This window comes from Diabrotica virgifera, chromosome 5 (genome assembly GCF_917563875.1).
Source record: "Diabrotica virgifera virgifera chromosome 5, PGI_DIABVI_V3a".
NCBI classification, from domain to species: Eukaryota; Metazoa; Arthropoda; class Insecta; order Coleoptera; family Chrysomelidae; genus Diabrotica; species Diabrotica virgifera.
The window spans coordinates 243,724,087-243,739,578 of record NC_065447.1 but is presented as its reverse complement, the minus strand read 5'-3'; the positions used below and the strand labels follow the sequence as shown (position 1 = coordinate 243,739,578).

At 31.0% G+C, this 15,492-nt stretch overlaps 1 protein-coding gene across 2 annotated transcripts; it reads left to right on the top strand.

The window, feature by feature from the left end:
- Positions 1-1,577: 1,577 nt before the first annotated feature.
- LOC114325092 (uncharacterized) lies at positions 1,578-14,924 on the top strand. Of its 2 annotated transcripts, none has more exons than XM_028273028.2 (5): positions 1,578-1,685; positions 4,175-4,417; positions 5,642-5,764; positions 11,664-11,873; positions 14,525-14,924. In XM_028273028.2, exons 1-5 carry the CDS (start codon positions 1,638-1,640, stop codon positions 14,870-14,872), a joined length of 972 nt encoding a protein of 323 aa, XP_028128829.1. In that variant the 5' UTR covers positions 1,578-1,637; the 3' UTR covers positions 14,873-14,924. The 2 variants fall into 2 exon arrangements, with proteins under 2 accessions (XP_028128829.1, XP_028128828.1); XM_028273027.2 differs by having other exon boundaries at positions 1,593-1,694.
- The last annotated feature ends 568 nt before the right edge of the window (positions 14,925-15,492 follow it).

The following is a 15,492-nucleotide window of genomic DNA, read 5'->3' as shown; positions in this document are numbered from 1 at the left end:
TGAATAGCTCATGAATCTCTTGAATTTGCCCTGTTTCATGAGTTATACATACGTAATACTTCGTTGTCTCGTGTATATTTTGCGATAACCATCAATTTTTTCTTTCTGAACTTTATTCTGATGCCATACTTGCGACAGTTTTCGTTCACTCGTTGTACTATAATATGGCAAGGACTGTAAAGTTAAAATAAATATGACCGTGTCATCCGCTACCTCAGGGCATTCATAGTTTCTCCGTCTATAATATATACCTAGTCTCTTTGAACATGGCCTCACTGTATATGTTGGATAATAGCAGTGATGACAATATATTTATACTCCTGCCTTACCATCATAAAAATATTTATCTCTGCTGACAAGTGATCTTCGATTCTTATTTCTTTTTTAACTTCAATATTTTATATCTTTTCACCAATCAATAATCAATTTATTTTCTTGAGTCTTGAGCACCAATCGCCTACAATTCTAAGGAGTTATCTTTACTTGATCGGTTGGCAGGGCTCCCGTCCTATTTATAGAACGACGAGCCTTTTCTTGACCCTTACGCAACGGATAAAAGTTCTAAACCTAGAAAACGCTTGAGAAATGTCGAAACTCTTGGTTCGCAGCCTTATCGAAGTAATAAAGAGCCAAAAACCCTTGCGAGTTTATTGATAAATTTAAAATATATGATTCACGGTTAAAGTTAATGATGTTTCCAATACACATGTTTAAAGATATCTGTAATTTATTGTCATGATTATCAAAAAATCCTTGAATGCTGCGATAATATGCAGAAGTTGCCAATTTTAACTTGGGAAATTTAGAGACAGTAACATACCTACACTAAAATAAGTAATTAAATAAGTAACGAAAGACAAAAAGATACTAAAGATACTAAAATAAAATATTAATAAAAGCACTAAATGCTTTTCCAAACAGTCTGTCTGGCACTTTAGTTAAAATGTTAAAATAAAGTCTAAAAATATAAAATGAAAATCCAGTTCGAATTTCAGGTGGAATTAGTATCATCAAGCGCAAAACTTGGTTACCGTTTAAATAATATACTGAAATAATACTAAATAAATCAAATGTTGAGCTAAACATGCGAGACAGGTTTATTTAAAATTGAATTGTGTTTATCAAACGTGATATGAACTACAATTTACTCCACTGCTGTTAATGTTTTCTTTTTTAACGAAATTGAATCATTTTGTAGTATTCTGGCTTGAGATAAAATTTTGTCTCCCTCGAGTGGCGTTTTGAGTTACATCTCCAATGAAAAATCTTCCTTTGGTCACCTAGCTAATTTAGCATCAATTACAAAGTATCTCTAACTTAAGTGAAAATGTAAGATTTTTTTACTGGCTTCTCTGAATTATTGTAACATAAATATTAATTACGATACATTTAAGCTCTATAGTTCCATTTCGCTAAAAACATATTTTTCGTCATACTTCAAGCTAGTGTTTCAGTATGCTAAAGGCCATACAATAATACAGAAGAAAAAGAAGATTTTGTTTGTTTTACGTAAATATAAATACCTTAGAACTAATTACGTTGCCATATAAACAAAATTTGTTTATAACAATCTTAAACGTCTAATTAAATTGTTGCCTCGACTTTTGATAAACTTCCAGACCATTTTACAATTTTCAATGGAAACACAAAGGAAAATATTTAATCCCAAGCAACGAAGAGATGGGGTAATTATTGTAATGTATATTTTGTTACTTTTTATTTTCATCTGCTTAAATCTTTAGTTACTTTATACAAAATATTCACTAGTATGATATCCTTTATGTCTGTAACAAAAATCTAAAAAGATGCAGTTACATCGGAAAAGCAATGAAACAGTTATATGAAAGATATTTTCATAGTCTGTATAGTTTTTGAATTAACAGCATGCATGGAAAATTAGTAATAGTAAGGGGAGGCAAGTATGTTAAATTTGCAGTTATTCGAGCGTTATGGGGACCTATTAGGTTGTGAAGAGTAGGTCCTAAAACCAAAAAAGTTAAATTTTCCATTTTAGTGGGGACATTCCATTTTTTAATTTAATTTTCCATTTCCAACAATCGTTTTTCCGATTATAGCGCCATCTATCCATAATTCGAAAAAATGTCTCGAATAAATATTACTTATTTTTACGTAAGGAATCCAAATTTGCAATAACAATGGGGGCTCCTATTTAAGATTTTAAAGTAACCCCCACCCCACCTCCGTGTGGGGTCGTGTTTGGTGTCATTCGATAGATTTAAAATACTCAATGACTGAATAAACACTTTCAAAATTTTAATGCATGATTATCATTATCTTTGCGTTTATCTCTATGTGGTGTCAGTTTCCCTAAGTAATATAATGTAGTAAACATTCTGCTATATATTTCTATGTTGAGTAAATAGCAATCCTTTTACTGACATATTTTGTCCGAGTGTCTCCACCAGGTCTTCTTTGGTCTTCCTTTCCTGCTCCTCTCAGGAAACATCTTGACCTATGCCATTCCATACACCTGGATAATGTTAGTTGTAATTAGGTAAGTATTAAGTTGAAGCAGGAGCATTATTTCCGATATAGGTACAAAGTTTTTAATAAGTCTGGTAGTTTCTTGATTTAAGGTTATAGTTGCTCCGTTTTTATGTCTTCCTTTGGGGTTACCTGAGTAATATATGTGGTGGTTACTAATTTCACATTGCCCAGAGTTCGTCTACCTCATTTCGTTTATTTTCCTTATAATTAACTATTTATATAGGAAATAAGCCACAATTAAATTGAAAAAAAATAATTTTATTAATGTTTCGACGCCCAAATCGGGCGTCGTTGTCAAAATACAAAATACTACTAAAATAAACAAAAATGTTGTTGCTAAGTAAAATATTTTTCTAATAATTTATTTAATCTGACTCAATTATATTGGCAATTCAGACATATATTATACATTTTAAAGTAGAAGACTTGACATGAAATCAACCCCAACTTAAGAACATCCGTCACAAAAAAATTATAGCTTGTGATCTGTCTTTAAAAAGACAACCAAATGCAACGATGGCAGTAAAATTCTCGCATTAGAGATTCCATAGTAAATCACGAGGGAAAACCAGGAAAAAGCCTCGTGATACTATCCCGTCATCGTAAGTATTTGGTCTTACATTTAGTTTACTCTCATTATGTTACTCGATATGTTATTGACTTCCTAATCGTGGCATTTTCTTTCTATTGATAGTATCACGAGGTTTTTTCCTGGTTTTTCCTCGTGATTTACTATGGAATTTCTAACGCGAGAATTTTACTGTCATCGTTGCATTTGGTTGTCTTTTTAAAGACAGATCACATGCTATGATTTTTCTGTGACGGATATTCTTGAGTTGGGGTTGATTTCATGTAATCGAATGAACTATATTTCAGTAAAATCGTCCCAGGAACGCAACTCATAAATATTGACAATATCATTTTAAGTCTTCTACTTTAAAATATATGATATATGTCTGAATTGCCAATATAAATGAGTCAGATTAAATAAATTATTAGAAGAATATTTTACTTAGCAACAACATTTTTGTTTATTTTAGTAGTATTTTGTATTTTGACAACGACACCCGATTTGGGCGTCGAAACGTTAATAAAATTATTTTTTTCAATTTACTTGTGGCTTATTTCCCATATAAATGGTTAATTATTATAAAAATGCCACAAGGAAATATTTTTCTTATGTCTGTTGATAGTCTTAACTGTCTTGTATAAGGTTTTAACATTCTGTGAGCAAATCGTGACTTTTTCTTTAAACTAAATTGGCAAGGATTTCGTCTATTGATGTCTATTACCTTCTTCTGATTATCCTTCTCTGCTGGATCTTGCTATCCGAATCCCATCAGTAATATTTTTCCTATGATTTCTCGCAGTTATACTAATTGTACCAGAGGTACTCTTTGTCCAGTCCATGTAATCTTCATCGATTATTATTATGCAACAAATTTATCTTGAGTCGATTATAAACAGTTACAAGTTAAGATCTTTAATAATTTTTCGTGCACAATTTACTGCAAAACAAATAAAATGTATTCCCCATTACAATAATTATTCATGGTTTAATTCTATAAAATAATATCCTTTAATTCACATACACATCCAACTCTAATTCTCTTTTTTTTTTTTTCGATTGTAGTATAGAATTAAATTTTAAATTATTGTCTTCCAGCTGCCAAACAGATTTTCTAATTCAGCTGGTAATTTGAATTTGAATCAAATTTCCTACAAATTTACCAATTATTCAGAAGAACCTATGGACTTAAGTATTTCGAACGAAAATTTGACATACTATCATAGAAGAGGGGGAAATAGACAACGCTTTACCACAACAAATCTCGACAATAAACATAAATATATGAGAGTATATGAAGAATCTGCTCATGGTTCCTCAGAAAATGTTTCACATTTTAAGGTATGTTAATGTATAGAAATGTTTTACTTTAGGTTAACTTAAGGCTTAAGTAGATATAGAAGAACTCAGTATTTTAAAAATTATTTAAAAACTTAAAATGATTCAAGAATAAGCATCACTCACATCAATATTTGTTTCACATTTAGTCCAAGTAATGAAACTTAAAATAGGACAAAACCTCGCAATTTTTACAGAATGTATCGATTTGCTTGAAAATTTGAGAATAAGTAGTGGATAATCCAAGGATCACAATCTATATGTATTCTACTTATTTTTTTGTCAAATAATTTAATTTAATAAAAATTTTTTGGACACCCTGTATAAATAATTATGTAAATGTTTATATTACTGAATAGAGAATTGAAGAACCTATCAAATGACCCAGCTCACGACCCCCTATTCTCATTTAAAAAAATCCTCGATTACTTCATCACGTCCAAATGGATGACGTCACTAGTATACCATATATGCCACAATATCATAACTTAAAAATAAAAATCGACCTGTTTCGGGATTTTTCCTTAAAGTCGCCGGTTTATGAAATGAATTTATTCCTTTCATTTGCACCATACTGTCGGTGGAAAATTGTGTCGCGCACGCTTGATTAGCAATTAAAAAACAAAGGAGTTTTGAATATTGTATTACAAAAAACTCTTCGGGATTTTATCAATCGATGTTTAAATATCTACCTTGGCAACATTCAAATTTTCAGTTTTTCACATAGTTTTTGAGGGTTAAAAATGGCCGATTTCGCAATTTTTCAATTTTTAATCGCTTATATGTCAAAAACTATCATTTTTAGAGAAAAGTCACTAAAGACCTTTTCTGTTTGTAATGATCCAAAAAACCTAAAAAAACTTTTTTCCATGCAAAAAAATATTAATTTTAGGAAAAAAACAAAAAAAAAACGTTTAAAAAATTTTTGACCGCCTTTTGGTCCTGGCAACATGCAAATTTGTTAAAATGAGTCCTTTTTGAGTAAGATTGTGCAAAAAATCCGAATCAGAATATTTTTCCTAGCGGATGCGCAGTGGCTTTCTGGACTAGATGTATTACAGTCGATAGTATTTGATATTACTTTTGAAAATGATGATCGGGTTTTTAGAGCATCGCTAAACTTGGAAAATTCCTGAACTAAATTATTTTTTAACATGTTTTTTTAACTAATATAAACACAGTGAATTGTCTTACATTTGTTAACCCATATATTTTTCTATTATTTAGAAAGAAAACATGCAATTGGGCAATTGTCCAGAAATTTCAAGTCAGCAAAGTCAACATATCTGCGTTTCTGGAAAAAGGAAGCGTGGAAAATTTGTTTACACAACTGAAGGAAAACTTGTTATGGTAAGTACGTTGGTAGTACCTCAATTGTTAGGTAATTCAGAGTTATGCAAATACAACAGAGGCTATTAATACAGTATTAGTGATGATTAGGCTTAGGATCAAACATACCATTATTAGGGGAGTGCAATTAGAACGAAAACATGCATTGTTTCGGTAAAACAAGCTTATATTTTTCTAAAACTTTTTTTTTTTAGTTTATATACATGTTAAAGTAAAATGTTCTACTCGCGGATTTGGCCGCTAACTGTTTATTAATTGTTTAAACAATAACAATTGTTTTGTAAATAATTTTAAAAATATCGTTAAATTCATTATTTTACTTTGATCAAATATGTTTCTATTTTGTTTTTGATTATACTGAATCCGAATATGGCATTGCAATTTGAATATTCTTCTACATAAGCTCTTATACAGTATGTCTGCGTAGCTAGGAACCACATGGAAAACTTTTTTATTATCAATTTTACAAAAAAAAATTATTCTTCATAAAATGCTCTGGATAGTCAAGAATCTAAAACTCAACCATCAGATATCAAATTTTATTAATTTTATACGAGTTATGTCGAAAATATGAATTTCGTTAAAGAGTAAAGTACCTACCTTTATATTTCAGAATTAGTCCAGGGAAATAAGGTTTTTCTCGTGACACATCCCCCTCCAGGCCGAAACCAAATTTTTTGAGTAGTATGGAGATCTATATTATTAACCTATATGTTTCCTGCAGCCGATTTTGATGATATACATAGTTATAAACAAATGAAGATCGAAAAACGGTAAATTATCGCTTTTTTCGTCTATTACCAAAAAGTTAAGCACTTTAAACAAATTTGAGAGTAAGAAACTCATAAATCGTATAAAAAACTTCAATATGGCATTCGCTGAATATGTCCAACCTTATTCGTTGCTTAGAAAATTGCAAAATAAATCATAAATATTGAGTTTTTATAAATATTCGTAACTTAGGTCAAAATTAACTTAGAATCTTCTTATTACGCGGAATGCCGAGACTTCTTGTACTTAAATTATATTTTAAATTTCAAAGCAATTGGTCAAATAGTTTAAAAGTTATTTAATTTATTTTCCCAAATTCATTTTTTTTGCAACACTACAAGTCAGAAAATTATGATGTTACAGTAAGACTTCTGACAGTTTATGAAAGAAGAACATTTATACTATTACCTTAATTAAAAATAAATGAAAAAAAAATTTTAAACAGTGTAAAATTATTTTGCAAGAACATGTCCATTTTTTGCTTACTTATAAACAATTAGAATAACTTTTTAACCGTTACCCGTAGAAAAATTATTTTTTCATATTTAGAAAGACTGAATTTTTATACACATTTAGAAAGAAAAACAACTGTTCTAGGACATTTAGGGACAAAGTTAGCCCCCCCATTTTTTTAATTCACATGTTTTTGCAAAATTATTTTGCAATATCTATAATTATTTTTTGTCATTTTTTTTAAATTAAATTAATACTGTAAATTTTCTTCTTTCATAAACTATCCAAAATATTACTGTAACTTCATCATTTTCTGACTTACAGTGTTGCAAAAAAAATTAATTTTGGATAAACAAATTAAATCACTTTTAAACTATTTGACCAATTACTTTGGAATTTAGGGTGTAATTTAAGCATCAGAAGTATCAGCATTCCATGTAATAAGAAGGTTCTAAGTTAATTTTTACATAAGTTATGAGTATTTATAAAAACTCAAAATTTATGATTTATTTGGCAATTTTCTAAGTAACCAATAAGGATAGACATATTCAGCTAACGCCATATTGAAGTTTTTTATACGGTTTATGAGTTTATTACTCTCAAATTTGTTTAAAATGCCCAATTTTTTAGTAAGAGACGAAAAAAGCGAAAATTTACCGTTTTTTGATCTTCATTTGTTTATAACTATGTATATCATCAAAATCGGCTGCAGAAAACATATAGTTTATTATTATAGATGACCATATTACTCGAAAAATTTGGTTTCAGCCTGGAGGGGGATGTGTCACCAACACGATATTTTTTTTCCTTATTTCTCTGAACTAAATATCAAAAAATGCTATTATGAAAAGTTGTTTGAAATTAAAAACTATGTTTAAATATACAATTACATTCTTCTAATCGAAAAATTTTTTTCAATTTTTTCTCAAATTACGGATACTCATCATCATTTTATTACAATTATGATAACTATTTTATTATCACTTTTACGAAAAAAAGTTATTCCTAATAAAAGGCTCTTCCTGGTCTAAAATCTAAGATACAACAATCAGATATTAAACTTTTTTAATTTTATACGAGGTATGTAAAAAATATGAATTTTTCTTAAGAGTTAAGTGCCTTTATTATTCACAATATTTTAATTAGAAGGATATAATTGAACACTAAAACAAATTTTTTAATTCCAATCAACTTTTCTTAATAACAATTTTCGATATTGTGAAATTTAACGATACTTTACTCTTGAGTGAAATTCATATTTTTTTACATACCTCGTATAAAATTCATTAAATTTGATATTTGATGATTGCATCTTAGACTATATACGATGCATAGTATTTTAAAATGAATAACTTTTTTTCGTAAAACTGATAATAAAAAAGTTATCAATAGGTTCCAAGTTACGCAGACATACTGTATAAGAGCTAAAAAAAATGTTTGCTGGACATTGATTATTGTTGAAGTTTATTATTAAATGTAAGTATTTTAGGTAAGTTTTCCAGAAAAAAGTTTTGATTACTTTATATAAACATTTTTTGAGCTGGTAATTTTCGGTTTCTGTATTACATTTTTGTTATCTTTCTTAATTTTCTCAAAAAGAAATAGTCTATTTCATGTCTAAAGTAAAATAATTTAGTGCATTTGAAAGATTACATCCCAAGCTTTAAAAAAGCACTTATAAAACTGTGGTAGATTTGTTCAAACTTGAGTAATACCGTCTTAAAATGGTGGTAATTCAATAACACTACGAAGATTTCAAAAATTACATTTTTTAAGACGTCATATCATTTGAATTAAATTTTTGAGATTTTTTTTGAATGAAACATCATTTATTAAGATGCTTGTAAGGTAAGGTTTGCCAAATTGAGGGTTTTATAAGAAAAATTGTATTAATTACACATTTTTAAATCATTTTTAAACAAAATTCATGTAAGGCTCACTTTCCGCCCCCACCGTACTTATGCCCATAAATTTTATTTCTTTTTATTATAACCATAAGATAGCTTAATTATTTTTCTTTTAGGTTCAATTTCTAAAATTTTATTTGATCCATTAGTTTAAGAATTACATTAAAATAACTCAACCGTGCACTTCGCCGTACGCTAGTTTTACAGTGCGCCAATGTTTGTGAGAAAGGTGACTTTGGCGTTATAAATAAAAAATTATAGAAGATACAGATTTAATTTTAGAAAATTCTTTATCTAAGGTTTTTTTGTAAAATTTTCTGAATTTTTCAATGGTCAAGTCAGTTTTGTTCTAAAATTTATATTTTCGGAGTTATTTAAAAAAAAAACATAAAACTTCGTAGTTCATTTGTTTAATAAAAAATGAAGCACACACTTTTCGAGTAGAACTTTTTGATGTGTTGTTTATTAAAAAATTTTTAATGAAATTACAAAAAGTTCTATCTTGTTTGATTTTTTCCGAAGTGAAAATCTATATGCACTCCCCTATATGTACAAGACAACAATGATGAGATTAGAAACAAACAAGAACAAAACTTTGTTTACTACTAGTTACTATATTACGACTACAATTTTGTTATACCCTCTCTCTTTCTCTCTTTACTGCCTTCCCTCAATATGGAGTATTGAGTGCTCTTGCATTTCTTCGCCAAAAATGAAAGATGGCTGATTGACTGAATCAGCACATCATCTTCTGTTTTATTCCTTCGAAATTTCCTCGAACAATGTCCACTCCTCTGTATTTCCCGTTCTCTGTTGGACCACTCTCCATATCATATCAGGACAATTCTTCAATGATCTCTTGTTACAGTTGTTCTCCAGCAATTATCTGGTCTTTCTCCTTTTCTTGTTCCATCTGGTTCGTATTCGAGTGCCTGTCTGGTTATATTATTTTGGTTTTAAAGAGATCACAGAAGACTCTGCAGGTGAAAATGATTTTTTAACCATAGTACAGAGTAACTCTCTAGCTAACATTATCCCAAGAACCCTGTACATCTCCAGATCTGTTATCCTATCAGTTATTATATATTATTATCTTTACTTCTTCTTCTTTGAGTGCTTCTCCTATTAGAGACTGGTTATTATTAGGACGATTCTAATTTTATTTACTGGTGTTTTGAACAATTCGTTAGTGGTACAGCCAAACCACTCTCTGAAATTTCTCATCCAGCACATTCTTCTACGGCCTGGATTTCTTCGTCCTTGGATTTTTCCTTGCATTATATTTTGAAGGAATGTGTACTTTGTCCCCTCATCAGGTGGCCTAAGTATTCAAGTTTTCTCTTTTTTATATTCAGTAGAACTTCTGGCTCGTTATTTATTCTGCGTATTACTTCTTCATTTGTAATTTTATCCACCCAACTTATTCTTAGTATACGGCGGTAGCACCACATCTTAAAGCTTTCAAAGTTTTTAATATTCCTCTGTTTAAGAGTCCATGACTCAACACCGTAGAGCAAAGTACTGAATTCATAGCATTTTAACATTCTAGTTCGTAGATGAATACTAATATCACGATTACAAAATATTTTTTTAATTTTTATAAAAGTAGACTTGGCAATTTCAATAGGTCTTTTTATCTCGTGATTTTGGTCACCTGTTTCATTGATAAGGGTTCCCAAGTATTTGTATTCGTTTACTTTTTCAAGTTGGGTACCGTTTATTGTGATACTAGTGTCATTTATTGGATTCTTACTGAAGGTCATATATTTGGTTTTTTTGACGTTCATCCTTATGCCGTAGTTATTACATATCTCATTCATACTTTCAACTAGATGTTGTAGATCTTCCGCTGTTCTTGCCATTGTCACAGTATCGTCAGCATATCGAATGTTATTGATAACTTCTCCACTGACTATTATCCCTTCGTTTGCATATGAGAGAGCTTCTTGGCATATTTGTTCGCTGTAGATATTAAAAAAGAGCGGTGACAATATAAAACCCTGTCGTACCCCTCTACGTATTTCTATTTCGTCCGATGTTTGGTCTTCTATTTTTATATTAGCTCGCTGATTCCAGTACAGATTTAATATTATTTGTATGTCTCTGGTGTCAATGTTCTTACTCTCCAGGATTTCTTTAAGTTTACTGTGGCGTACTTTGTCAAAGGCCTTTTCAAAGTCTATAAAGCAGGCGTGTACCTCTTGGTTAACATCTAGGCATCTCTGTGTTAGAACGTTCAAGGCAAAGAGAGCATCCCTTGTACGTAATCCTTTTCTGAATCCCATCTGTGTATCGTTAATATCGATGTCTAGTTTTTGATAGATTCGGTTGTGGATGACTCTAAGAAATATTTTAAGCAGGTGACTCATCAAGGAGATTGTTCTATGATCTGAACATTGCATTGCCTTAGTTTTCTTCGGTATGGTGACAAACGTAGACAGCAACCATTCTTGCGATATTATACCAGTACTGTATATTGAATTGAATATGCAATATTATGGTTACGGATTTATCATTCAAAAGCTTCAGCAGTTCTGTAGGGATTTCATCAGGTCCATTTGCTTTTCCATTTTTAGCGTTTCTTATTGCGTATTCTACTTCTTGTTTCAATATGTCTGGCCCAGTTGCATTGATTATCTAAGTTAAGTTGTTTCTATCGTCTTCAAATAATTCATTCAGGTATTCTGCCCACCTTTTTATTTTATTCTCTAGATCTACAATAAGATCTTACTTATTGTTATTATCTTTACTAATATAGGTACTTATAGGTAGCAGAAGAAGATACTCGATGTCCCCAAAATTTAAACGAAGCTACACAAGTTGAAATTTTGAAAGCCGCCAAAACTCTTTTCACTAAACGGACTAGAACATTATACCAATGGATCTATCCCACGGCTTCTAAACAAGAAATAAGAAGTACTGTTCTTACGTTGTGGGATTCTTTGGACGAGAGTGAAAAAGCTTTTTATATATCACAGGTAATTAATTCGTACTGGAATGTTGTATCTGCTGAAAGGGTATTAGATCGTCAGCTTACTAACTTCTCATTACTATTAGCCCAGTCGGGATAGCATTTGACCTTGCATTACGAGCTGCCCCAAATTTTATTTTTATAATCTTTAGGGGGTCAACAGTAGTATAAATTTAAAATCTCGACTGAATTCCGTCGTTGCGTTAGCCGCCACCTTGATTTTAAACAAGAACCGTTTTTGCTCAATATATCCGCGATTTTCAACTTTCCGACAAAAAGTGTAAAAATTTAAATTGTTGAAAATCTTATTTTCTATCATTTCGTTTATTATATTTTTTTTCGTGCTGTCGATATTTTCCTAGTTGTGGGGGAAAAATAGTGACAGAGCAGAATTATTGTATTGTTTAATTATCTTGTTTATTATTAGTTTTACAACAAATATGTACCTATACAAAAATGAAGAGAATTACATTTTGTACAGTTTTGATCTCTTTTATTTTTCTGATAAAATCAATATTTAAGGTGGTACGTATCAGGTAAAAGTATGAGCGTAAGAAATTATTGATTTTATAGCAATTGTTTTTGTTCAATATCTCCGCCACTTTCAACTTTTCGACAAAAAGTGAAAGAACTGAAATGGTTGCAATTACGATTTACTACAATTTTTCGAGAGATCCAATTGCGGGTCTGCAAAGGAGGGGGAAGAAAAATTACCCACAACAGGATCCAAACTTCAAAAAAAAATTGTTGAAATATTAAAATATATTAGCTGACATGAAACTTAAATTATCGACAGACAAATTCAACCAATAAAAGCCGCTAGTTAATAAAATTAAGTGAACTTAAAGCATAATATGATATTATTTATGTCTTTTATGTACTTAGTTTGGTTAGTGTTTCATTGGAAGTTTCAAAAATTGTATAAAGTATAATTCTCCTTAATTTTGTTTATGTACAATTATGTCATAAAGTTAATAATAAATAAGGCAATTCAATAATTATGCTTCCCCTCCGCTTCCACTATTTTCCCCCTTAACTCGGAGAATATTGATCGAATAAAAAAATTGTGCAAAAGAAAATAAAACAAAACTATATTTCCAACAATTTTAGATCTTACCGTTTTTGTCGAAAAGTTGAAAATGACGGAGATATTAAGCAACAATGGTTCTCTTTTACAATCAATATGGCGGCTAATTCAACCGCGGAATTCAGTCGAGATTTTAAATTTACACTACTATTGACCTCCACGAAAGGATAGAATTAAAAAATTTGGGGCAGCTCGGAAACAATATTAAATTCAATAATTATTTCCCCCCACCACTTTTTACTATTTTCTCACTTAACTCGGTAAATATCAAACGCATGAAAAAATTGTTAAAAAAGAAATTGAAGGAAATCATATTTGGAACAAGTTTAGTTGAAAACGGGGTCAATATTGAACAAAAACAATAATTACTATAAAATCAATCACGAGCGCCATTGCCGCATACGTACTACCTTAAATATTAACTTTAGCAAAAGAAAATGAAAGAGATTCAAATTGTGTAGAATTTAATTCTCTCTTTTTTGTATAGGAACATTTTTGTCGTGGAACTAATAATAAACGAAAAATGTCACTGTTTTCCGCCATAATTCGCAAAATATCGACCGCACGAAAAAATTGTAACAATAGAAATTATAGAAAATCACATTTTCAACAATTTTGGTATTTATACTTTTTGTCGAAAAGGTGAAAATAGCGGAGATATTGAGCAAAAACTGTTCGATGGCGGCTAACGCAACGGCGGAATTCAGTCGAGATTTTAAATTTACACTACTATTGACCCCCCTAAAGATTAGAGAAATAAAATTTGGAGCAGGTCCTAATGCAAGGTTAGGTCTGTTATTCATCTAACCGTACTGGACTATATAAATAATAAATGTAGCTGTCTTTTCTGTTCGCTGTATTTCTCTATCACTCGTTTTAAAGCAAACATGGCATCGGTTGTCCTCCTTCCTGGCATATACCGAAACTGTTCTTTTTCTATCTGTGCCTCTCCTTAAACTTCGCTCCACGATTCTCTCCCAAATTTTGATTGTGTGCGACATTTATTTTATCCCTCTATGGTTCTTAAAGCCCCCTGAATGCTCACTTTATCTTTATACAATGATTCCATCACACCCTCTCGCCATACATTGGGCATTCTTCTTTCCTTATATATGTTACTCATAATTTGCCACAAAACATCTCTCTCTTACTCTCCTAGAGCGTTTCAAACCTCCACACGTATTCCATCAAGTCCTACGTCCTTACCATTCTTCATCCTATTTAACGCCTTGACAACCTCCCAGGTATTACGTTCTCATTCATTTGGGTTCCCGCAACCTCAGTCTCTCCTCTGATGTTCGTCGTCTAGCAACACTCTAAGGTACTCATTACTACTCATACCATTTTTTTTTCATTTCAACATCGGTTTCCTTTGTTTACCCTTTGATGTATTTCCATTGGGTGATTTGTATTTCCCTTTATTTACCATTCTGTTTACTGTCATTCCACTCTCTTTTTCTTTACCTTGTCCATCTGTTGGCTTCTCCAAGTTTGTATTTTTGCTGTATTAATCTTATTTTATACTCTCTCCATTAAAGTTTTGTTTTTTTTTCTAAAGATCTTTTTTCTAGGTTCTTGGTTGTAATCAAGGCAGCCTTATGATTAACCCCCAATTGGAGTCAATAAAAATTATTTCACCAGCTATTCATAAGATTGAAACGGTACCCAAATTGAGAGAACCACAATGCAACCTTAGCACCCACACCAACTTTCCTACCTTACCGCCGGCAAATGGCGCTAGTGCTTTAACTTTTGAGGAGTTCGAAGCAATGACGGAAAGAACTAAGAGAAGAAGAAGACGTACGAGAGTAGGTCATGTTCACAAACCGAAACTTGAAGATTTCAGAGATGATCCTGAGTTGAGTCAGGAGTTGGAAAAGTTTGCTGGACAATTTAATTTTAATAATTATTTATCTTAAGTTTTTGCGATTTTTTTGTAAATAAGTTGAATAAATGCTTTCACCCCTTTTATTATTAGTCTTTATTGGTCTAGATTGTAATTTATGCTGCTTTTAAATGGATTGTAGATCTTTAATACGGCGCCACTTATGAAATACTGAAATAGGCCTGTTTGGCCTGTCAGTACTCTTTGCTTCTGTCAAAACTGAGAAAACGCACTGATCCAATACCTTTCTCTTTAGGTATGTGAGCAACTTAGTTTTAAAAGTTTTTCTCAGTTTTCCATATGCTGCCCACCCAAGACCGATTCTTCTCGTCAGTCCATGTGTCTGATTATTCCTGTCAATCATAATTTCACGCCCCTGATTGGAAAATCTACAGTTATGGTGGCGTGCCACTATAGCTGTAGATTTATAATAAATATTTTTTGATTGATCAGCCTCAACAAATGATCAGCCTCAATAACCGACCGATTGCAAACTGTTCACGGGGTGTTGGGGGGATAAACCCCTCCGCACCCAACACCTAGATTTGTCGTGCCAACTCAGGAACCTTCAGGGGTTCATGTACAACAAATTTGCTTATTAAGGTCAATCATAATATGATCAAATGCACAGTTTATGAGTCTATAAAAGACATG